Here is a 26,590-nt window from a genome sequence, read left to right as displayed (position 1 = left end):
ATTCAGGACACTATCTGCAGCACTGGCCATACTGCTCAACTATGGCCCAGTCACTAGTGTGTGCACGTGAATGGAGACATGTTGGTTTATGCTGTTGGCTGTACGCGGACTGTACACGATCGCAGCAAACGTCTCTGACTTCCATCATTGACTGATGCTAGAGAACTGAAATGATGAATTATCCACCAACAAACACCTGAATTCAGTGTGGATAAGCACACTATTCGGTAATGCATGGTCCCCAATCACTATGAAGCGCCCTGCTAAACAATTCAACGCCAACATGTAAATTGTTTAGCAAAGTGTAATTTAAACTTAGGCCAGGGAAAGTATGAGGCAAGATAGGCCCAAACATTCTGTTCCATATATCACTCTCCCTCTCTCTCTAATTACAGTATCTAGCAGGAAAACAGGAGATCTGGAAATAACACTGCCGGGAGCAGGACTAAGTGACATTTAGCTAAACGACGCAGTATCATTGTCAAAATGATCTCTCAATCAGGGGCGAGACAGACAGACACACACACACACACACACACACACACACGTATATAAAGTGATGTTAATGGCAATGTGTGAGGTTGGTACAGCTTGGCGTCTGGTTTTCGGTCTCCTAAATCTGGATCGCATTAAGACTTTGTACTTTTTTTTTTCTACTTAATGAACTCTGAAAAAGGCAGTTGTAGATGACATAAATCATTTGGCACATGTTGTGATCATGGCAAAGGCTTACGGGCTTGTCTGCCTTTTGGGCTCTCTTAGACAAGGGCGAAAGCTTCGGGAGGATGTGCGGGACGTGTTTGGAGAAATGTAATTTTTCAAGTAGTCTCAACGTACAAAGAGATGGGATGTATTCAGAGCACATGAAGGATATATTTTTTGGAGCAGGAAGGATGTGGATAAAAATAAAAAAATCTGTCATCCACATACAATTCAGGTTGGCAGGACCACGATGAGGTGTTTACAGTGTGGAATAAGGCACAGCTAACCTACCAGAACACCAGACACAGTGGATACAAAAAGACACACACCCTTATGTGACTTTGAAACCAAAAATATGCAAGTGAAAAACAAATATACAATTTTTAGGTTAAAGTAATAAAATACAAAATCCGCAATACCCCGGTTGCATAAGTGTGCATACCCTTACATAATGGGACTGTAGCTGTATTCAGAGGTAACCAACCACATTCACAAACGGGTGGTCTTCAGGTTGCCGGCGGCCGGGCTCCCGGCGACCACCATACCGGCGCCGGAATCCCGACTGCTGGCATACCGACACCTTTTCTCCCTCTTGGGGGTCAACGAACCCCCTGGAGGGAGAATAGATAGCGTGGTGATATGGGCTCATTTGCGCTCGCCCAGCTGTCGGAATGCCGGCGGTCGGGATTCCGGTGCCGGTATGCTGGTCGCCGGGACCCCCACCGCCGGCAAACCATACTACACCCTCACAAACATATGCAAAGTTAATCTATACACCTGCTAGCAATGAAAGCTATTCTGGTATATCTCCAAACATAGATCAGCTCTCGCTGTAGGATTTCCTTACTTTCCTTTGGTTGCATCCTATTTGGACAGTGCTGGCCCTCAAGAAACTTTCAAAATATCTACAGGTTCTTACTACACAAGAATTTCCATTTACTATAGAACACTGTGAATCTATACAATCAGCAGCAGTGATTTGTCACACCTCTGTCATACGCAGTGAGGACGGAACACTAAATATTCTAAATGTTAGACTGCTGCTAATTTGTCTGATTTATAAAAATTGCAGGACTTTCTTCAGGCAGCACCCTTATGGAATTCCTTCCCACGCACGATAAGACTCTCCTCTAGCCTCCAAACTTTCAAGCGTTCCCTGAAAACTCACCTCTTCAGGCAAGCCTATCAAATTCCTGAACCGCCCACATGACTTTCAGAAGCATTCATATCTATTTACATCCTATCAGGACTGTCTTTGCAAGCTGGTGGTATGCTACGATATAGATAGCGCCTATCATTGTGTATCCTGCCTAATTCCCTATAGATTGTAAGCTTGTGAGCAGGGTCTACCTACCTCTATGTCTGACTGTTATTACCCATTTTGTCTTATCACTGTTTCCAATTGTAAAGGGCAACGGAATATGCTGCGCTATGTAAGAAACTGTGAATAAATAATTATTTATCATCCAGAAAGCCTGGGAAACAGTTTTCTGGATGTGTTTTCCAGAATTTTAAGCATTATATTATTGTGTAAACTTATCCAGGTCATTTACAAACAATAGTATGGCCTTGGTACGGATTAGTTTTCCACATAGTCCCTATACTTGTCTAAGCATTTGTTCCAACGGTACACAACGCAAAGCATCTATCCTGGCATAGAAGAAATCAATGTCAAGCACCTAAAGACAGCACATGACAGCTTACTGAACTTCACAATCTGAGGCAAATCACCTTCCACCCTGGTGCTTCTACAATGGTCCAAAGAGATGGAAGTTACTTGGTGAATGGTCAGGGCTGTAGGAAGGATGGTCTAGTGCCTCCTAACATCGTAACCCCTCACACACATGGGCAGCTGAGTGTGACCTGGCGTAAACATGTAGCAATACACCACCTGTTCACCTCGGCAAGTTGGCGATGAATTTCACCTGCGGATGTGCCCTTTAGGTGCAGGAATCTGAACACGCAACGCACCTCAAATGTGTGACCATGTTTCCGCCAGCCCGCCATCTTACGCCTGATGTTGGGACAGTATGGGTAATATGAAGCGCAGTCTAATGGCCGTGAGGGGAAGCAGTGGTCTACCTGCTCTGGCCTGGTGGAATAAAGAACATTACACACAAGAGGTCTTGTTACCTTACTTACTGAGCCACTCTCTTATAGATGACCCCATGGCATATGGCACATAGTGTTTGGTAATCATGTTGATACACACACCATTACCATGGAGATGCATCAATTCCTCTTTAATCTCTTCTCCTACGTGCACCGATTACCCAACCAAGAAAAAACAATGTTGTTTAATTGCCAAGGATATTTGAATGAATTTAGGATATTTTGAGGTTGCCGAATTCAAAAAAAGTTGTTTTTTTAAATTGGATCTAGTTAACAGAGACCATCAATTAATAGGGAACTTAGCCATAAGGCATGCATATGGAAATCTTATCAGAATGTCCTAGAAGGGGGAGTACATGAGTATCCTAGATCACAGGTTCTCAAACTCTGTTCTCAGGACCCCACACAGTGCATGTTTTGCAGGTCTCCTCACAGAATCACAAGTGAAATAATTAAGTCCACCTGCGGACCTTTTAAAATGTGTCTGTGAGTAATTAATACACCTGTGCACCTGCTGGGTTACCTGCAAAACATGCACTGTGTGGGGTCCTGAGGACAGAGTTTGAGAACCACTGTCCTAGATCATTCTAGAATATTCCCCAAAATAAACGCTCCAGAAAGTATTGATCAGTGTTATCAGCCACCCCCCTCCCCCCCCACCAAGTGTGAGTTTTTATTACTAGATATTTCTATAATCATGAAAACCACATTCTTTATTTTTAACAGCAATATTTGCAGTGTATCTAATTGTAGGAGTGGTGCAGTATTTTCAGAACTGCTTCCTGGGCAGACAACGCAGAATATTGTTACTCTAATCCCGTGTCATGTTACATTTTACTTTTCCTGCTACAACGATACAAAATAAATGTAATTGAAGAATCTCAATAGCTACTTTAGGTTAGGAAAAATAAAAACTAACGTGAAGATCGAAGATAGCGAAGTGAGATGAAGCAAAATAAAATCTGTAGCCTACTGTATGTACACTTTTTAAAAAAATCTTAAAAATAAACAAAAATATACATATTTTTTTTTTTAAAAAGCAAAGCCGAATCGTCTCACAAAGCGTTCTTTTGTTGAATAAGAGAATCGTCTACCTTCTCCCCGTTTCTGTGCCTTGTCTGCTTTTAATATTCGAGTGATTTCCTGAAAGTTAAGCCCCAGGATTTTGCTGTGAAATCCGCTGTACTAGGAACATAACAAGTTTATGTAACTAAAACCTTCCTAGATTTGCAAACACACCACAGATCACTGGTGTCAGCTTTCTGAAGCTTGGACGATTAAATAATACACCAATCTTGGAGATCTCTAAACACTGCCGCATTTGTACGGAATACCGAGTGCCAATCGTAAAACTGATGCTGCAAATACAATTTTCAGTTTAACTCTTATTTAAAAAAAAACAAAACTTTTTAATACTACTTTTTCCAGAGCACCTGGTTGCAGAACACCTACTTGAAACAGAGACGGGAATCAAACAATAATGAAACAAGTTATATTTCCTCTTGTGAACAAATGGGATACAAAAAACACCCCACTAAGAAAAAAAAACAACTTAAAAATACTTTTTATGGCAATGATATGATACGGCGCTAAGTATTCGCAGATGACCGAGGCCACCAGGCTGTAGCAAGGACAGCCATACACAGTAGCTCCATCACACCTAGCAGGTCCTTCACGGCAAAAAACCTCCTGAGTAGGGTCTGTAGATATCAATTCTGCAACAGCAGCCTAGGAGAGCGTAGCGTGTTATGGCTATGGCCAGATCTGAAACTAAGCATTTGCGTGTCGGAATCTGTCATAAGTCACATAGCTCTATTGACAGATGGGAATGGTTTCTTGGCTAAGTACGGGCATGACTAATTGATGACAGCCGTATGTCTGTGTTGGCATGTTTCCAGGAGGGATGGGCGTGTGTGTGTTGTGTCACTGTGTCTGGAAAGCGAACAAGACGTGGTCCTGAGGCAGTGCAGAGCAACAAAAACCATAAGGGGGCAACGAGCAGCTGCAGTCAATGAACACCGTGGGAGCACCACAACATGATGAAAGACCCAGATTAAACAAGAGGTTCCTGTCGCGGTTACATAGTAATTGTATGAAATAAATCTGTATTTACAGTTTGCGGTAAACAGACAGGGCATTTAGAAGTCATTTACAATGATTAGGTAGAGCTTAGACACATCTAGCTGCCGGAGTGACATGGTAAATCTTTGATCAGGTTTCCACTCTGCGCAGATCAAAGCGCGCGGCAGACGTTGTTTTCATTCAGTGTTTCATTGACTTTTCATTGCCGCTTAGGGCCGCGCTACTTACCTGTCAAATGAGTCAAGAGAAAAACAGGCTGCGCTTATCAGTTTAGCCAACAGACCTTTCCAGCCCTCCAAAACAAAGGAGCACGATGTTGGGGATTTAACTAAAGTGACGTTCGTCTGCAACGGACAGCAATGCCGCCGGAGACTAGAAAATGCTCGCCGCTGGCTATTTTACCAATCGGTAAAACACATAGACCTTAAAAATGTTACACACACTGAAAGAGTAGATACTTATACTGACTTGGCGTAAGAGAATCTGCCTTGTCCGCATTTTTGCGCAATTGGTCGGCCATGTGATGACCAAGATCAGGGCACACAATAAGAGCAAGGGGACCAGTACTTATTTCAAATATCCAAAATGCTGTTATCAATGTGCCAATATTACCTACGCCAATTCCAGTTCAGTCCAAAACCAGACTGAATCCAAAACAGTGGTGTATGTTAATTTAATTTGCTGAATTTGCAAGGTGCTCATATTGATTTTTTCAATAAAAAAAAACAAAAAAACGTACATGTGCATTATATATTAAGTTATTTATATAGCGCACGCATATTACACAGCACGTTACATAGAATACAATCCCTGCCCCAACGGAGCTTACAACCCATATTCCCTAACACACACTAGGGTTAATAGTTTTGTAAGAAGCCAATTAACCCACCAATATGTTTTTGGAGTGTGGGAGGAAACCGGAGCACACGCAGAAACCCATGCAAACACAGTTGCACTGCCTTGGTCAGGAATTGAAGTCATGACATCTGGCCTGTAAGACCGCAATGCTAACTGCTACGCCAACCATACTGCCACAATGTGTGTATAAGTATGGGGCGTAAGAGTGCTGTATTGAGACAGAGCTTTCCCGCATCACATGCGCAAATCTCACACCATCAGAGAGCGCCATCGGGCCTGTGTAAAGCTCTGAATCACAGTATGCCCATCATTTCATATAGAGATGCGCTACATGCAAGCTTTTACATACAGGAAAGGTGAAGCAAGGACACGGGCAGTTACTCGAAAGCATTCTACTGAAACAAAACAAAAATTATGCTCAGCACAACCAAACTACAGTGTCCCAGCGCAAACTCAGCTCCAAAGTCGGTCCATAGGGACATGGCCAATTTTAGATGGAACACAAAAGGAGCCCTTAGTGCGATGTGCCTAAAAATGTGTTTTTCTTTGGCAAATTCCATTCTTCCCTGAAGCAGCTGCAGAAACAAAAGGATGCTCGGGCACACTGCAAACTAAATGGAATCTATATGGAACAAGCCACCGGAATGTACAGGAATGATGTAGGATGTACCAACACCAGGAGGACACAAGAGATAGGCAGGGGAGGATGGCAGGAATGTTAGAGGACAGTGCATGGGACAAGCAGTATACATTTCTACGAAGGACACTGACGCCTAGAATGTGTACAGACTGTATGACCTAGAGCAGAAGCCCAGTAGCTGGAGACGTGCAAGTCCAGAGAATATTGCTAGCACTACAAAGGTTTCCTTTGGCTAACAGTTGGTGCAAGATAAGCAGATGGTCAAAGATGGATCCCGAGGGGTTTGAATGGGAAGCCAGAGATGAAAGGGAATAACTGCCAGAAAAACATGACATGTGTGTCACTAAACACTGGCTGACAAGTGCCTGAAAGCAGCACATTCAGCCTGAGAAGAATTCCGCATAGGTCAATGGCGAGTGAGAAGTTATAGTGAACAGTCAGACACGTGAAAAACACCCTGTAAACCACGTCAATGTTCCTTAGAGAGAAAAGGTGATGGCAGCTGGGCACAAGGGTCTGAAAAACAAGTGAACAATCAAAGCTTGCCTGGCACCTAGGCACAGCGAGGCAGCCGTTTTGTTAGCACACCCAATATCCATGCCACACCTAGAGACTGACGACGGTCTCCTGCCTCCGTCATGTCACTGGCATCTAGCTAGTGGACAGCCTTACCCACAAAATGTGTGACACGCTTTAGACTGCCCAAAATGCCGCACTGTGCTCCAGCAATATTTTTACGTGCTGAGTCCAACATATATTCCTGCAACACATGTTGACAATTATACATTGGGCCATATTGTGACATTAAGACATTTTGAAGTTAATAAACTCGTTTATTCTCCCCTAGGACAACTTTACAGCCACGATTGTCCATTGAGATTAAATAGAGGAAGAGAGTTTTTCTAAGAACTCAGCGCACCATGGCCCTCATTCCGAGTTGTTCGCTCGGTAATTTTCTTTGCATCGCAGTGATTTTCCGCTAATTGCGCATGCGCAATGTTCGCACTGCGAGTGCGCCAAGTAAATTTGCTAAGAAGTTTGGTATTTTACTCACGGCATTACAAGGTTTTTTCTTCGTTCTGGTGATCGTAGTGTGATTGAAAGGAAGTGGGTGTTTCTGGGCGGAAACTGGCCGTTTTATGGGTGTGTGTGTGAAAAAACGCTACCGTTTCTGGGAAAAACGCGGGAGTGGCTGGAGAAACGGGGGAGTGTCTGGGCGAACGCTGGGTGTGTTTGTGACGTCAAACCAGGAACGAAACTGACTGAAATGATCGCAGTGGCAGAGTAAGTCCCGAGCTACTCAGAAACTGCTAAGAAATTTCTATTCGCAATTTTGAGAATCTTTCGTTCGCAATTTTGCTATGCTAAGATTCACTCCCAGTAGGCGGCGGCTTAGCGTGTGCAATGCTGCTAAAAGAAGCTTGCGAGCGAACAACTCGGAATGAGGGCCCATGTACGGAGAAAGGGGGCAGGAGAGATAGGGGTTGTGTGCAATCATAGGAGAATGTATTCCCTGCTTCCAGGAACAGTTCAGTTACAAGTAAGCAATTTACATTTCATCCATTTACTCAGCTGTTACTTTCCCTTCTAGGAAGGGAGGGGAACTAAAAGCCTATTTTAAGATTAGTTGCTGACATGCACAAGGAGAGAGCTGGACATAGGGAGACAGTTACAGGAACAGTCAAAACGCATTTAAATTGGTAACTAGATTGATGACCGGCGGCGCTGTTCCACCATGAAGCGCAACAACGTGATGCAGGCTCGCCATACAATTAGTGATTGCTACAAACAGTAAACAAAGTGGGGCAGTGCTATGTGTAGTAAGAAAATGAAGAGCACGATGATCTTGATTCACGTAAAACATTAAACTAAAATGATTTTAGTGCACATGTAAGGGGGGGATCAGTACTAAATGCCGCCGGCCGGAATCCCGGCGGTCGAAATACCGACCACACAATCCCGACAGGGGTGGCGAGCGGAACGCAGCCCCTTGCGGGCTCGCTTCGCTCGCCACGCTGCGGCAACGGTGCCTCGCTACGCTCGGCACACTATTATATTCTCCCTCTATGGGTGTCGTGGACACCCACGGAACGAGAATATGTCGGGATTGTGGCGGTCGGGATTCCGGCGTCGGTATTTCGGTTGACCGCATCCCGTAAGGGGGGCAGGGGTTTTCTTTTTTTTTTAATATGGTCCGAGGGGCAGATTGGGAGATTGAGTCATCTGAAGGGGACACAATAAAACTCAACTTTGGTAAAACAACGTAGTACAGTAAAAAAAATAAAAAAAATAAAAATCCTTGTAGCAGTCACGCCAAACCTGGCAATATTGTTACTAAGGGGTATATTCAATTGATGTCTGATTCTTTAGGACGGAAAGGATCCAACATCGGAGTATTCAATGTACGGCCAACTTGCCGGCATTAATTAGGTTGGAACCCCTTCTGACCTAAACACGTCGGAAACTGCCGTCTTTCCGACAAGCCGGCAGTTTCTGACAATAATTGAATACCACACAAAGTCTCCATGGAGATACATTTGTAATTACTGCTGCTTAGCACTGCCACTGATGGGGCATGGTCAGATCGTGCAGAGGGCACGGCATGCTCCTCCTCTGATGCAAATCTGCCCCACCCTCTGCATATCACTCCCCCATCCCAAGTAATTCCCTCCACCATCTACTTACCTGTCCTGGTGGCACAGTCTCCCAGCCAGCAAAACTTAGGGGGGCATGTACTAAGCAGTGATAAAAGTGGAGAAGTGAGCAAGTGGAGTGACCATGGCAACCAATCAACTGCTCTGTATACTTTTATAGTATGCAAATTATAAATGTTATATCAATGATAATTGGTTGCCATGGGCAACTTCTCCACTGGCTCACTTTTCCACTTTTATCGCGGCTTAATACATGTTCCCCTTAGTCTCACAAGATAAGGCCTTGTAGCTATCATTATGGTCCCCGTGTGTTGTGTACCAATGGTCCATACAGAAAATGCACTATACATATATTCATTACATTTATTCAAAATGCATAGTTTCATTATTCTTATTTGCAGGAACATAAAATGGTGAAGAAAACAGCCACGTAATCTGAAGCTATTGAGAATTCCAGTTGGGGTAACGGCTCTCTGGTGGGGTACAGTGACTCCCGAGGATTGCACCTACCTGACGTGTTTGCCATGTTCTGCCAGCATCTTCACTAAATCTGCGATGGGGTACTGAGCTTTGGCAGCACACAGGCCATAACCTGGAAAGGACCAATGTAAACATGAAATAAACGTGGCACATGGGTTTTTTTTCCCCTTATTTACTTTGTTTTAATAAACACTAATTTGAACAATATAAACTACATGTTGTATGTCACGTCCCAGTGACCTGTGACCCCTGTTCCATTCCATATTGGATCAATTTGTAGTTTTAGGTTGGTGGCTCTGCTCACCAGAGCTGCACATCAGGCCTTGAAGGTGATCAGAGATGATATTATGGATATTGCCAATTATTCCCAGTTGTGAAAAATTCCTGTGCTGATAAAATCGTATCCTTAAAGGTCAAGAATGCTACTGACCTCTGTCAGTAAATCACTGCGAGCCAACGTGAGAGCTGTGTATCAGCGCAAACTCGCACACAAGGAAAGTGCAATAAATAAGAACAGCCACGGTTTCGTTTTCAGTGTTACAACATATAAAGTGAAACAGGTGTAACAGACGGAGAAACACATTGAGGGAGTAGTGTAATCGACTCGGATTTGGAAAAACTGGCAAAACTTGACGAATTTCAAGTAATAGCGTTCCCGCTAGGCTGTTTCAGCGGGGTGCCGCACACTGCTGCAACTTAAAGTATTAAAATGCGCCCTACCCTTACAGATGCGCCCTATTGATCATGCAGCTGCTATGTGCTCAGCGGATGGATGTGTGTGTGGGGGGTGTATTCAATAGCTGCCGGAAGCTGCCGTCTTGTCGGAAAGACGGCAGCTTCCGGTCGGAAGGGGTTCCGACCTATTCAAATAAAGAGCATTTTTTTTCCGACAAGGAAAACACGTGGATCAGCGGAATAGGAGCCGATCCGCGTACTTCTGCCGGAAATGGGGCCAAATCCGACAGATTTTGGCCCCCTTTCCGACAATCTCAATCCAACTTTAAAAAAGGTCGGATTGAGCAAGGCGTTTCCCCGCAGACATCTCCCCCACTGCCACAGGCTTTTCCCTCCGCCGGCCAGCTCCCCTCCGCCACTGCTGTCAGCACACCCAGCAGCGGCAGGACAGGACCCCGGGTATGGCCAAATCCGACAGTCGGATCTGGCCGTCCATTAAATAGCCATTGTCGGATCTATTCCGAAAAATGGATGTCGGAAATGGATCTGACACTTATTGAATACACCCCTGTGTGTGTGTCGGTTGAATAGATGCCATGTGCAGTGGGGAGAGTTTGGGGGCAAACAAATATCTCTGTGTGTACTAAGAGAAGCCGCCTAGAGTGACGGAAAGAGGGCATGCAATGAGACCATGTCCCTTTTTAGGGCGTGTTAATGCGCCCTCTCTGGTGATCTATGTCCTGCCCTAAACAGACCCTAGACTGATCACTGAGTAATAGAAACTCTCCAGAAATCCGCCAGAATCACTATACAAGCCGCCATCCTGATTTTGGTAATATCACTCATACAACAGTCTGGGACTTGTAAACTCACCGGTAGAATCAGCAGAAAAACTCGCTGAATAAAAGTGCAGCCACTGGCTGGCGAGATTGCCCAAACTACAGGCGGAAGATAACTAAAGAGCCACATTAAACACATGTATCACTTTGTCACTACTTTAAACTCAATTAAGAGGCCGCAGGAAGTAATAAATATCTTGATGTGCCATAATTATTTAATTCGTTTATTACTGGGGCAATAATGTTAAAATATAAGAACATTTAAAATTCTAAAGACAATATTTTTATGTTGAGGAATTCTTAATTAATGATATAAGTACATCCATGTTAGCATTTGTAGTGCTACACATTTATAATCTAATTTGTGCTTCTATCAATGAATATGGCCCCAATTAACATAAAAAGATTATCCGCATCATTTAAAATTATATTTTTAACCGTGGTTGCCCTTAATAATAAGAATTTACTTACCGATAATTCTATTTCTCGGAGTCCGTAGTGGATGCTGGGGTTCCTGAAAGGACCATGGGGAATAGCGGCTCCGCAGGAGACAGGGCACAAAAAAGTAAAGCTTTACTAGGTCAGGTGGTGTGCACTGGCTCCTCCCCCTATGACCCTCCTCCAGACTCCAGTTAGGTACTGTGCCCGGACGAGCATACACAATAAGGGAGGCATTTTGAATCCCGGGTAAGACTCATACCAGCCACACCAATCACACCGTACAACTTGTGATCTAAACCCAGTTAACAGTATGACAACAGAAAGGGCCTCTTAAAGATGGCTCCTTAACAATAACCCGAATTAGTTAACAATAACTATGTACAAGTATTGCAGATAATCCGCACTTGGGATGGGCGCCCAGCATCCACTACGGACTCCGAGAAATAGAATTATCGGTAAGTAAATTCTTATTTTCTCTATCGTCCTAAGTGGATGCTGGGGTTCCTGAAAGGACCATGGGGATTATACCAAAGCTCCCAAACGGGCGGGAGAGTGCGGATGACTCTGCAGCACCGAATGAGAGAACTCCAGGTCCTCCTTTGCCAGGGTATCAAATTTGTAAAATTTTACAAACGTGTTCTCCCCCGACCACGTAGCTGCTCGGCAGAGTTGTAATGCCGAGACCCCTCGGGCAGCCGCCCAAGATGAGCCCACCTTCCTTGTGGAGTGGGCTTTACAGTTTTAGGCTGTGGCAGGCCTGCCACAGAATGTGCAAGTTGAATTGTGTTACAAATCCAACGAGCAATCGACTGCTTAGAAGCAGGTGCGCCCAACTTGTTGGGTGCATACAATATAAACAGCGAGTCAGATTTTCTGACTCCAGCCGTCCTTGCAATGTATATTTTTAAGGCTCTGACAACGTCCAACAACTTGGAGTCCTCCAAGTCGCTAGTGGCCGCAGGCACCACAATAGGTTGGTTCAGATGAAATGCTGATACCACTTTAGGGAGAAAATGCGGACGAGTCCGCAGTTCTGCCCTATCCGAATGGAAGATTAGATAAGGACTTTTATAAGATAAAGCCGCCAATTCAGATACTCTCCTGGCAGAGGCCAGGGCTAGTAACATAGTCACTTTCAATGTGAGATATTTCAAATCCACCTTTTTCAATGGTTCAAACCAATGGGATTTGAGGAAATCTAAAACTACATTTAGATCCCACGGTGCCACCGGAGGCACCACAGGAGGCTGTATATGCAGTACTCCCTTGACAAAAGTCTGGACCTCAGGGACAGAGGCCAATTCTTTTTGGAAGAATATTGACAGGGCCGAAATTTGAACCTTAATGGATCCCAATTTGAGACCCATAGATAATCCTGATTGCAGGAAATGTAGGAAACGACCCAGTTGGAATTCCTCCGTCGGAACCCTCCGATCCTCGCACCACGCTACATATTTTCGCCAAATGCGGTGATAATGTTTCACGGTGACTTCCTTCCGTGCCTTAATCAAGGTAGGAATGACTTCTTCTGGAATGCCTTTCCCTTTTAGGATCTGGCGTTCAACCGCCATGCCGTCAAACGCAGCCGCGGTAAGTCTTGAAAAAGACAGGGACCCTGCTGTAGCAGGTCCCTTCTCAGAGGTAGAGGCCACGGTTCGTCCGTGAGCATCTCTTGAAGTTCCGGATACCAAGTCCTTCTCGGCCAATCCGGAACCACTAGTATTGTTCTTACTCTTCTTTGCCGTATGATCTTCAATACCTTTGGTATGAGCGGCAGAGGAGGAAACACATACACTGACTGGTACACCCAAGGAGTTACCAGTGCGTCCACAGCTATTGTCTGTGGATCTCTTGACCTGGCGCAATATTTGTCCAGTTTCTTGTTGAGGCGAGACGCCATCATGTCTACAATTGGTCTTTCCCAACGGTCTATTAACATGTTGAAGACTTCTGGATGTAGACCCCACTCTCCCGGATGAAGATCGTGTCTGCTGAGGAAGTCTGCTTCCCAGTTGTCCACGCCCGGGATGAACACTGCTGACAGTGCTATCACGTGATTCTCCGCCCAGCGAAGAATCTTGGCAGCTTCTGCCATTGCACTCCTGCTTCTTGTGCCGCCCTGCCTGTTTACATGGGCGACCGCCGTGATGTTGTCCGACTGAATCAACACCGGCTTTCCTTGCAGGAGAAGTTCCGCCTGGCTTAGAGCATTGTAGATTGCTCTTAGTTCCAGAATGTTTATGTGAAGAGACTTTTCCAGACTCGTCCATACTCCCTGGAAGTTTCTTCCTTGTGTGACTGCTCCCCAGCCTCTCAGGCTGGCGTCCGTGGTCACCAGGATCCAATCCTGAATGCCGAATCTGCGGCCTTCTAATAGGTGAGCCTTCTGCAACCACCACAGAAGTGACACCCTTGTCTTTGGTGACAGGGTTATTCGCAGGTGCATCTGCAGATGCGACCCTGACCATTTGTCCAACAGATCCCTTTGGAATATTCTTGCATGGAATCTGCCGAATGGAATTGCTTCGTAAGAAGCCACCATTTTTCCCAGGACTCTTGTGCATTGATGTACTGACACTTTTCCTGGTTTTAGGAGGTTCCTGACCAGATCGGATAACTCCTTGGCTTTTTCCTCTGGAAGGAAAACCTTTTTCTGAACCGTGTCCAGAATCATTCCTAGGAACAGCAGACGAGTTGTCGGGATTAAATGGGATTTTGGAATATTCAGAATCCACCCGTGTTGTCTTAGCACCTCTTGAGATAGTGCTAAAGCTGTCTCCAGCTGTTCTCTGGACCTTGCCCTTATTAGGAGATCGTCCAAGTATGGGATAACTAATACGCCTTTTCTTCGAAGAAGAATCATCATCTCGGCCATTACCTTGGTAAAGACCCGAGGCGCCGTGGACAATCCGAACGGCAGCGTCTGAAACTGATAGTGACAGTTTTGAACAATGAACCTGAGGTACCCCTGGTGTGCGGGGTAAATCGGAACGTGTAGATACGCATCCTTGATGTCCAAGGATACCATAAAGTCCCCTTCTTTCAGGTTCGCTATCACTGCTCTGAGTGACTCCATCTTGAACTTGAACTTTTTTATGTAGAGGTTCAAGGACTTCAGATTTAGAATAGGCCTTACCGAGCCATCCGGCTTCGGTACCACAAATAGAGTGGAATAATACCCCTTTCCTTGTTGTAATAGGGGTACTTTGACTATCACCTGCTGAGCGTACAGCTTGTGAATGGCTTCCAACACCCTCTCCCTTTCGGAAGAGACGGTTGGTAAGGCAGACTTCAGGAAACGATGAGGAGGATCCGTCTCTAATTCCAACCTGTACCCCTGAGATATTATCTGCAGGATCCAGGGGTCTACCTGCGAGTGAGCCCACTGCGCGCTGTAATTTTTGAGACGGCCACCCACTGTCCCCGAGTCCGCTTGAGAGGCCCCAGCGTCATGCTGAGGTTTTTGCAGGAGCCGGGGAGGGCTTCTGTTCCTGGGAAGGAGCTGCCTGTTGGTGTCTCTTCCCTCTTCCTCTGCCTCGTGGCAGGTACGACAAGCCCTTTGCTCTCTTATTTTTGTAGGAGCGAAAAGGCTGCGGTTGAAAGGTCGGTGCCTTTCTCTGTTGGGGAGTGACTTGAGGTAAAAAAGTGGATTTCCCGGCAGTAGCCGTGGCCACCAAGTCTGATAGACCAACTCCAAATAACTCCTCCCCTTTATACGGCAAAACCTCCATGTGACGTTTTGAATCCGCATCGCCTGTCCACTGTCGTGTCCATAAGGCTCTTCTGGCTGAAATGGACATAGCACTCACCCGAGATGCCAGTGTGCAAATATCCCTCTGTGCATCACGCATATAGATAAATGCATCCTTTATTTGTTCTAACGACAGTAAAACATTGTCCCTATCTAGGGTATCAATATTTTCAATCAGGGATTCTGACCAAACTACTCCAGCACTGCACATCCAGGCAGTTGCTATAGCTGGTCGTAGTATAACACCTGCATGTGTGTATATATTCTTTTGAATAACTTCCATCTTTCTATCTGATGGATCCTTAAGTGCGGCCGTCTCAGGAGAGGGTAACGCCACTTGTTTGGATAAGCGTGTGAGCGCCTTGTCCACCTTAGGGGGTGTTTCCCAGCGCGCCCTAACCTCTGGCGGGAAAGGGTATAATGCCAATAACTTTTTTGAAATTATCAACTTTTTATCAGGAGCAACCCACGCTTCATCACACACGTCATTTAATTCTTCTGATTCAGGAAAAACTGTTTGTAGTTTTTTCACACCATACATAATACCCTGTTTTACGGTATCTGTAGTATCAGCTAAATGTAACGTCTCCTTCATTGCCAAAATCATATAACGTGTGGCCCTACTGGAAAATACGTTTGAATTTCTACCGTCGTCACTGGAATCAGTGCCCGTGTCTGGGTCTGTGTCGACCGACTGAGGCAAAGGGCGTTTTACAGCCCCTGACGGTGTTTGAGGCGCCTGGACAGGCATTAATTGATTGTCCGGCCGCCTCATGTCCTCAACTGACTGTTTAAGGGAAGATAAACCATCACGTAATTCCACAAATAAAGGCATCCATTCTGGTGTCGACCCCCTGGGGGGTGACATCTGCATATTTGGCAATTGCTCCGCCTCCACACCAATATCGTCCTCATACATGTCGACACCACGTACCGACACACACCGCAAACTCACAGGGAATGCTCTAATGAAGACAGGACCCACTAGCCCTTTTGGGGAGACAGAGGGAGAGTCTGCCAGCACACACCACAAAGCGCTATATATACAAGGGATATCCTTATATTAAGTGCTCCCTTATAGCTGCTTTAATATATATATATATAGCCATTAATGTGCCCCCCCTCTCTGTTTTACCCTGTTTCTGTAGTGCAGTGCAGGGGAGAGACCTGGGAGCCGTTCTGACCAGCGGAGCTGTGACAGAAAATGGCGCCGTGTGCTGAGGAGATAGGCCCCGCCCCTTTTTCGGCGGGTTCTTCTCCCGCTATTTTTCCAGTCAGGCAGGGGTTAAATATCTCCATATAGCCCCTATGGGCTATATGTGAGGTATTTTTAGCCTTGTATAAGGTTTATATTTGCCTCTCAGAGCGCCCCCCCCCAGCGCTCTGCACCCTCAGTGACTGCCCAGTGAAGTGTGCTGAGAGGAAAATGGCGCACAGCTGCAGTGCTGTGCGCTACCTTATGAAGACTGAGGAGTCTTCAGCCGCCGGTTTCCGGACCTCTTCACGCTTCAGCATCTGCAAGGGGGTCGGCGGCGCGGCTCCGGGACCGGACTCCACGGCTGGGCCTGTGTTCGATCCCTCTGGAGCTAATGGTGTCCAGTAGCCAAGCAGCAAATCCACTCTGCATGCAGGTGAGTTTACTACTTTCCCCCTAAGTCCCACGTTGCAGTGATCCTGTTGCCAGCAGGACTCACTGTAAAGAAAAAAACCTAAACTAAACTTTCTCTAAGCAGCTCTTTAGGAGAGCCACCTAGATTGCACCCTTCTCGTTCGGGCACAAAATCTAACTGGAGTCTGGAGGAGGGTCATAGGGGGAGGAGCCAGTGCACACCACCTGACCTAGTAAAGCTTTACTTTTTTGTGCCCTGTCTCCTGCGGAGCCGCTATTCCCCATGGTCCTTTCAGGAACCCCAGCATCCACTTAGGACGATAGAGAAAATAATATATTTAAATAATTATAGCGTATTAATATTTGTATTATTTTTGGGGCCGTTAATTCAGCATTAATTAGTGACAAAGTAATAAATATGTTTAATGTGGCTCTTTACTATGTACTAACTGGAGAGACAGCTCACGTTGTTTGATCGGCCTCTCTGGTCAGAGCCATTTTCTGGTGAGTTTTAGGCGACTGTGTTTTTGTGAGCTTATCCTTTTTACCTGGCAAAAATCACTGAACCTCAACATTAAATTTCATACTAAGACCCAGGTTCATCGCGCCATGGAGTTATAAACTGCACATTGATAAAGTACCAACCAATCAGGTCCTAGGTGTCATTTTTTCATCATACCCTGTAACATGACAGGAGCTGATTGGTTGGTACTGTTATCACTCTGCAAGGCTTGATAAACCTGGGCCTAAGCCACAAAATGTCCTACTTTTACATCTGTTGAACTTGAAGCAGCTGTGATTTCTGGCAATTTCAAACTCGTTGAAGAAAAAACATTTGTGTTGGGTTCTCCATTACTGGCACACTATACTTATTTCCATATTGCACATGCACACTAATAACACTAACTTAGACTTCTCTGTACTGCAGACTTGCGTTACCTTATGTGTAAGTGAAGCACAATAAAAGTGTATTTATGTAACTGCAACATATTTAGACATGGAGGCATCCCAGAAATGCTATAAAACTGTGTATCCGTTGTGGAGAATGGAGAGGTGAGGTGAACATAGGGGTAATTCAGACTGGATCACTGCCAGAGTATGAATTACTATGCACAGTGCAGCCAGTGAGATGCCATCAACATCTCACTGGTGCGATTGCCTCTGCCTGATTGACAGGCAGAGACGGTCGCGGGGCGGGAGGGGCCATGCCAATGGCGTTAGAACGCCATTGGCGGGGCACGGTCCGGACAACGTAGGCGTGTCCCGACCGTTGGGGGGGCCCGCGGCGGCTGCGTGACGTCACACTCAGCCGATGCGACAAGTAACTACATGCTAGAGTATAGAGCAGGCCCGGCCAACTTGCGGCTCTTGTGTTGTGGAACTATACATCCCAGCATACCTTGCCACGTTTTAGCATTCCCTAATAGCAAAACTATGGCAGGGCATGCTGGGACTTGTAGTTTCACAACAGCTGGAGAGCCACAGGTTGGCCAGGCCTAGTATAGAGTACTTAACCCGTCAGCATGGTGGATGCACTGTAACAAGTTACAGCCATCTATTTGCGATCATTTCCATTTAGACTGCAGCAGGAAAGAAGACTGTCAGCGGATTTTTACACGGGGGAAGTTACATTAGTATTTAATAACACTGTACTTAATATAGTAAATGCGTTTTTGCCTTTATGGACACTGGGGTAGATGTAAGACCAGGCGATATGGGGGAGAAGCGATATAAGCGCACGTTATGTATGCTGATACCGCGTCTCACCCATGTACGACAGCAGTAATTACCGGCAAATGTCGGGGACACTGTATGATTGACCGTTCCCACACCGGCAGCTATGTATTGCAACAGCTGCAGGTGTCGTTGTGCATTCACCACAGCAGCGACAGCCCCGTCACCCTGGCTGGGGCGGCTGCTGGCTCCGGGCTGCATGAGACCTTGCAAATGCCCAGTGAGCCGGCCGGGAGGAGAGACACAGTGCATCAGCACTAGGCTATGGCGCTACGCACTCTAGCAGGGATCGCCGGAGGGGGGGTTTCACTCCCCTACTTCAGCAAACGAGATGTTTATACATCCTGTCGCTACTGCTTCACCTTGGTAAGAGGCGAAGCAGGAAGCGCTAATTGCGTGGTTATAATACATCAACCCCTCTATTCTCTCTTGCTCACGACACTAAATGACATTCTTATATTGTGTACAAATAGGGTAATGTCATCAAAGCCTCTGTAAGCTTTCTCAAATCAACTTGCGCAGCACACTCCATGAATGAATGAATGCGAGACAGCCGAATCTGGAACATAGGACCAATAGCCTACAAGTCTCCATCTCTAAAGGACACATTACCTGGTGTAATGATGATGTTATTTGCATCCTTTATCAATTCCACTGCATTTTCCAGATTTATTTCTGTGTGGGTACCAGTGATCTCCATAGGCTTGCCCCCTGCAGTAGATGTAGTTCCGTATCCCCCGAGGATCACATTAGCAAGGGATCTGTTCATGGCCTGGTGAAAAATAAAAGTCAAAGACTTTATTACCTTTAGATCGCTAAATTTCAGATCTTTCATAAAGTGCTGTGGAGCTATTTGGTCCAATGGAAGAATTCCTCTTAGCTGCACAGAATACCAAACTACTAATAATGTAACACAATACGCTGATTCACAAGCATGGGATTATACCATCAAAACTAAAGATCACAGGGAAAATGTTTAGTCTGTGAATGGGAGTTAAATGGTATGTATGGTATGTGGCAAGACGATTCTCTCTCCTCACCTCCACATACTCCAGTGGCCGGCATAAATGGGTATTAACTTGATTTTACTTTGATACAGTTCAAAAGAGGTGAGAATAGACAAAACATTACACAGACACTAATCTCCCGAAAAATTATACTCTATAGAACTATCATTTCCTGAAAGACATTTCACAGAAAAATATGTTCTTGTATGCACACTCGATAAGTGAATTCCTGATACATACTTGTCGCAGGCTTGCTGTGTATTTTATCTTCGACTATTTATAATATATATATATATATATATATATATATATATATATATATATATATATATACACATACATATACACACAGGTTGAGTATCCCATATCCAAATATTCCAAAATACGGAATATTCCGAATTACGGACATTTTTGAGTGAGAGTGAGATAGTGAAACCTTTGTTTTTTGATGACTCAATGTACACAAACTTTGTTTAATACACAATGTTATAAAAAATATTGTATTAAATGACCTTCAGGCTGTGTGTATAAGGTGTATATGAAACATAAATGAATTGTGTGAATGTACACACACTTTGTTTAATGCACAAAGTTGTAAAAAATATTGGCTAAAATTACCTTCAGGCTGTGTGTATAAGGTGTGTATGTAACATAAATGCATTCTGTGCTTAGATTTAGGTCCCATCGCCATGATCTCTCATTATGGTATGCAATTATTCCAAAATACGGAAAAATCCCATATCCAAAATACCTCTGGTCCCAAGCATTTTGGATAAGGGATACTCAACCTGTATATATATATTAGATAGATCAATAGATAGATCGATAAAACAAACTGCATTGCCACTACAAAGTGTGGCTGCTGTTAAAATGGTCTTCTTGGGTTTGTTTTTTTTAAAGAAAATTTTTTTCATGTATAATACAAGTTAAAAAATGTTTTTATCCTTCTCAATCCTTTATTTTTAACTGCTTGTTTACATGGATTGAAAATTCGAAAACAGTTTTATTAAATGTAAAAAACAGCCAAAAGATGGAAATTTAAAAAAAAAATAGGAATTTAATACCTACCGGTAATTCCTTTTCTCGTCGTCCATGGTGGATACTGGGATGACATTAGTACCATGAAGTATAGATCAAGTACATTGGAGCCTGGCACTTTAAGAAATCATTAGTGTGTGCTGGCTCCTCCCCTCTATGCCCCTCCACCAGACTCTAGTCTGGTCAAACTGTGCCTGAGGAGATGGACAAACCATGAGAGAAGGAAATACAAGGAAAGCAGTGAGGTAACGAACCAACACACAACAGTAATAAAAGATAGCAGCGCTAACCAGAACAGAGGATCGCCACGCTAACTATAACAAGGATAGCAATGCCAGTGCCACCCAAGCATGGAACAGGGACAGCAACAGCAGACCCAACCAAAAACACTTACAACCAGGCAAGCAGGAACACGAAGCACTGAGGCGGGCGCCCAGTATCCACTACGGACTACGAGAAAAGGAATTACCGGTAGGTATTAAATTCTATTTTCTCGAACGTCCTAGTGGATATTGGGATGACATTAGTACCATGGGAAAGTCCCAAAGCTCCCAGAACGGGTGGGAGAGTGCTGAGACCCCTGCAAAACCGCCTGACCAAACTGAAGGTCATCTCTGGCCAAGGTGTCGAACCTACAGAACTTTTACGAATGTGTTCGAACCAGACCAAGTAGCTGCACGGCACAACTGTAAGGCCGAGAAGCCCCGGGCAGCAGCCCAGGAAGAACTCACCAACCTTGTGGAGTGGGCCTTGATAGAACTCGGCAGCGGCAATGCTGCCGAATAGGCTTGTTGAATGGTCAACCAGAGGCTTAGAAGTAGGACTACCAATTTTGGTAGTCATAAAGGACAAAAAGCAAGCCAGATTTCCTGTGACGAGCCGCCCTCTTGACGTAAATTTTCAAAGCCCTCACAACGTCCAGGTACTTTGGAGCAACTGATGTGTCAGCCAACACTGGAACCACTATTGGCTGATTTACGTGAAAGACGACACCACTTTCGGAAAAAAACTGTGGGCGTGTCCTGAGTTCCGCCCTATCCATGTGAAATATCAAATACAGGCTCTTACAGGATAAGGCTCCCAACCCTGATACACGTCTTGCAGAGGCAAAAGCCAGCAACATGACGTTCTTTCAAGCTAGATATTTCAAGTCCAACCTTTGCAAGGGTTCAAACCAATCCAAATTGAGAAAGGTCAAGAGCACATTGAGATCCCACGGAGCCCTGGGAGGGACAAAAGGTGGCTGAATGTGAAGAACACCTTTCAGGAATGTATGTACTTCTGGTAGTACCGCTAGTTGTTTCTGGAAGAAGATAGAGACGAAATCTGAACTTTGATGGAGCCCAACCTTAGGCCCTTATCCACGCCTGCTTGCAGGAAGAGCAGAAAACGGCCCAGTCGAAACTCTGCAGGAGAATATCTTCTACCCTCACACCACAAAACATATTTCTTGCAGATACGGTGGTAATGTTTTGACATGACCACCTTACGGGCCCCGACCATAGTGGAAATAACCTTGGATGGGAGACCTTTTCTGTCTAAAATCTCCCTCTCAACTTGCAAGCCGTCAAACATAGCAGCTGTAAGTCTGGACAGACGAACGGTACTTGTTGAAGAAGGTCCTTGAGAAGCGGCAGAAGCAAGGGTTCCTCCAGAGACATGGTCTGGAGGTCTGCATACCCGGCACTTCGAGGCCAATCCGGGGCAATGAGAATTGCACAAACGCTTTCCCTTTTTAGAACTGTGGGAATGAGAGGGATTGGAGGAAACAGGTATACAAACTGGTAAGTCCACAGCGCCGTCAGAGCGTCCACCACTGCAGCCTGCGGGTTCCTCGTTCTGCTACAGTAACAGAGCTTCTTGTTGAGATGAGAAGCCATCAGGTCTATCTGCGGACAGCCCCATCAGTGAACCAGTTGTCAAAACACCCGAGAGTGAAGGCCCCATTCTCCCGGATGGAGGTCGTGCCTGCTGAGTAAACCCGCTTCCCAACTGTCCACGCCTGGAATGAATATGGCTGAGATGGCCCTTGCGTTTGCCTCTGCCCAGAGGAGTGTCCTTGACACCTCTTGCATTGCGGCCCTGCTTCTTGTTCCTCCCTTTCAGTTTATGTACGCCACCGTCAGGGTGTTGTCCGACTGCAGCATCCTGAATATGATGCAGTAGTGTAGTGTAAAGATATCTTCCTGAGGCAGGGAGTCTAACCCCCTTATTATATTAACAGACCATTTTGCCATGGACCTGGAAATCCATCCGCAAGCTATAGTGGGCCTTTGAGCTGCGCCCACCGCAGTAGTTTCTGACTCTTTATCTGGTACGTTGAGGACTTCTCTAATAGTATAAATCAGGGCCTCAACCTCCGGGGTCAGATAATTCTCATCGTCCACGTCTAACTCTCCCTCATCCAGCTCTGGAATGTCAGTATCAAAGTCAGACTGGAGCACCTGTGGGAGTGTGCGTTTATGAGAGACCACCAGAGGGGGATGAGGAGCCTGTCTGTGGTCAGCAGCTTTAACCAATAAATCACCTACAGATTGTTTAAGGGTCTGCCTATCCTGTCTGGCGGTAGCCAACTCTGTATTAATGTTAGTAATCATGGTTTTGAATGAATCTAACCACTCAGGTTCCTGCATACTTCTACCCTGTGAAGGGAGAGAACACTGGGTACACAGGAGAGAACCCCCTGGGGAAGGTGTAAACTTAGTGTTACATGAGGGGGACACACTCTTTTTCCCAGACATTCTTATTGCAGAAAACACACAGAGTTAGGTGAATACACACAGTGCAGTGACAACACAGATAGTGAAGCGGCACAACAACCCCAGACAGCCTGAATGGAGTGACAGAGAGGATTGGGACCAGCACACAATACGTCAATCAGAACAGTGCTCCGCTGGGTATGGGGGGAGGGGGGGGGGGGGGAAGTGTGTGTGTGTGTGTGTGTGTGTGTGTGTGTGTGTGTGTGTGTGTGTGTGTGTAGCTCAAAAAAATAAAGGAAACACTAAAATAACACATCCTAGATCTGAATGAATGAAATATTCTTATTAAATACTTTGTTCTTTACATAGTTGAATGTGCTGACAACAAAATCACACAAAAATTATCAATGGAAATCAAATTTATTAACCCATGGAGGTCTAGATTTGGAGTCACCCTCAAAATTAAAGTGGAAAAACACACTACAGGCTGATCCAACTTTGATGTAATGTCCTTAAAACAAGTTAAAATGAGGCTCAGTAGTGTGTGTGACCTCCACGTGCCTGAATGACCTCCTTACAATGCCTGGGCATGCTCCTGATGAGGTGGCGGATGGTCTCCTGAAGGATCTCCTCCCAGACCTGGACTAAAGCATCCGCCAACTCCTGGACAGTCTATGGTGCAACGTAGCGTTGGTGGATGGAGCGAGACATGATGTCCCAGATGTGCTCAATTGGATTCAGGTCTGGGGAACGGGCGGGCCAGTCCATAGCATCAATGCCTTCGTCTTGCAGGAACTGCTGACACACTCCAGCCACATGAGGTCTAGCATTGTCCTGCATTAGGAGGAACCCAGGGCCAACCGCACCAGCATATGGTCTCACAAGGGGTCTGAGGATCTCATCTGGGTACCTAATGGCAGTCAGGCTACCTCTGGCGAGCACATGGAGGGCTGTGCGGCCCCCCAAAGAAATGCCACCCCACACCATTACTGACCCACTGCCAAATCGGTCATGCTGGAGGATGTTGCAGGCAGCAGAACGTTCTCCTTGGCGTCTCCAGACTCTGTCACGTCTGTCACATGTGCTCAGTGAGAACCTGCTTTCATCTGTGAAGAGCACAGGGCGCCAGTGGTGAATTTACCAATCTTGGTGTTCTCTGGCAAATGACACACGTCCTTCACGGTGTTGGGCTGTAAGCACAACCCCCACCTGTGGACGTCGGGCCCTCATACCACCCTCATGGAGTCTGTTTCTGATCGTTTGAGTAGACACATGCACATTTGTGGCTTGCTGGAGGTCATTTTGCAGGGATCTGGCAGTGCTCCTCCTGTTCCTCCTTGCACAAAGGCGGAGGTAGCGGTCCTGCTGCTGGGTTGTTGTCCTCCTATGGCCTCCTCCACGTCTCCTGATGTACTGGCCTGTCTCCTGGTAGCGCCTCCATGCTCTGGACACTACATGAGTCTGGTGGAGGGGCATAGAGGGGAGCAGCCAGCACACACTAATGATTTCTTAAAGTGCCAGGCTCCAATGGACCCGATCTATACCCCATGGTACTAATGTCATCCCAGTATCCACTAGGACGTTAGAGAAAATAAGATTTTACGTACCAATAAATCTATTTCTCGTAGTCCGTAGTGGATGCTGGGGACTCCGTCAGGACCATGGGGATTAGCGGCTCCGCAGGAGACAGGGCACAAAAATAAAGCTTTAGGATCAGGTGGTGTGCACTGGCTCCTCCCCCCATGACCCTCCTCCAAGCCTCAGTTAGGATACTGTGCCCGGACGAGCGTACACAATAAGGAAGGATTTTGAATCCCGGGTAAGACTCATACCAGCCACACCAATCACACCGTACAACTTGTGATCTGAACCCAGTTAACAGTATGACAACGTAGGAGCCTCTGAACAGACGGCTCACAACAAGAACAACCCGATTTTTTTGTAACAATAACTATGTACAAGTATTGCAGACAATCCGCACTTGGGATGGGCGCCCAGCATCCACTACGGACTACGAGAAATAGATTTATCGGTAAGTAAAATCTTATTTTCTCTAACGTCCTAGTGGATGCTGGGGACTCCGTCAGGACCATGGGGATTATACCAAAGCTCCCAAACGGGCGGGAGAGTGCGGATGACTCTGCAGCACCGAATGAGAGAACTCCAGGTCCTCTTTAGCCAGGGTATCAAATTTGTAGAATTTTACAAACGTGTTCTCCCCCGACCACGTAGCTGCTCGGCAGAGTTGTAATGCCGAGACCCCTCGGGCAGCCGCCCAGGATGAGCCCACCTTCCTTGTGGAATGGGCCTTGACAGATTTAGGCTGTGGCAGGCCTGCCACAGAATGTGCAAGTTGAATTGTGCTACAAATCCAACGAGCAATCGTCTGCTTAGAAGCAGGAGCACCCAGCTTGTTGGGTGCATACAGTATAAACAGCGAGTCAGATTTTCTGACTCCAGCCGTCCTTGAAATATATATTTTCAATGCCCTGACAACGTCCAGCAACTTGGAATCCTCCAAATCGCTAGTAGCCGCAGGCACCACAATAGGCTGGTTCAGGTGAAACGCTGACACCACCTTAGACAGAAAATGAGGACGCGTCCGCAGTTCTGCCCTGTCCGAATGGAAAATCAGATATGGGCTTTTATACGATAAAGCCGCCAATTCTGACACTCTCCTGGCTGAAGCCAGGGCCAGTAGCATGGTTACTTTCCATGTAAGATATTTCAAATCCGCGGATTTGAGTGGCTCAAACCAATGGGATTTGAGAAAATCCAAAACTACATTAAGGTCCCACGGAGCCACTGGGGGCACAACCGGGGGCTGTATATGTAGTACTCCTTTTACAAAAGTCTGGACTTCAGGAACTGAAGCCAATTCTTTCTGGAAGAAAATCGACAGGGCCGAAATTTGAACCTTAATGGACCCCAACTTGAGGCCCATAGACAATCCTGTTTGCAGGAAATGTAGGAATCGACCCAATTGAAATTCCTCCGTGGGGGCCTTCCTGGCCTCACACCACGCAACATATTTTCTCCAAATGCGGTGATAATGTTGTGCAGTCACCTCCTTCCTGGCTTTAACCAGTGTAGGAATGACCTCTTCTGGAATGCCTTTTTCCCTTAGAATTCGGCGTTCAACCGCCACGCCGTCAAACGCAGCCGCGGTAAGTCTTGGAATAGACACGGTCCCTGCTGAATCAGGTCCCGTCTTAGAGGTAGAGGCCACGGATTTTCCGTGAGCATCTCCTGAAGTTCCGGGTACCAAG

General features: G+C 45.8%; 1 protein-coding gene across 1 annotated transcript in view; it reads right to left on the bottom strand.

Annotated features, from left to right (window-relative positions):
- Positions 1-26,590, bottom strand: part of NNT (nicotinamide nucleotide transhydrogenase) — a 227,709-nt gene that overhangs the window by 14,834 nt on the left and 186,285 nt on the right. The window contains exons 18-19 of the mRNA XM_063961809.1: positions 19,190-19,349; positions 9,559-9,640 (exon numbers count right to left, since the gene is read on the bottom strand). Coding sequence (XP_063817879.1) covers positions 9,559-9,640; positions 19,190-19,349 — 242 coding nt within the window. The remainder of the gene's footprint in view (positions 1-9,558; positions 9,641-19,189; positions 19,350-26,590) is intronic.

This window comes from Pseudophryne corroboree, chromosome 1, assembly GCF_028390025.1.
Source record: "Pseudophryne corroboree isolate aPseCor3 chromosome 1, aPseCor3.hap2, whole genome shotgun sequence".
NCBI classification, from domain to species: domain Eukaryota; kingdom Metazoa; phylum Chordata; class Amphibia; order Anura; family Myobatrachidae; genus Pseudophryne; species Pseudophryne corroboree.
This window is presented reverse-complemented; position numbering and strand designations above follow the sequence as displayed.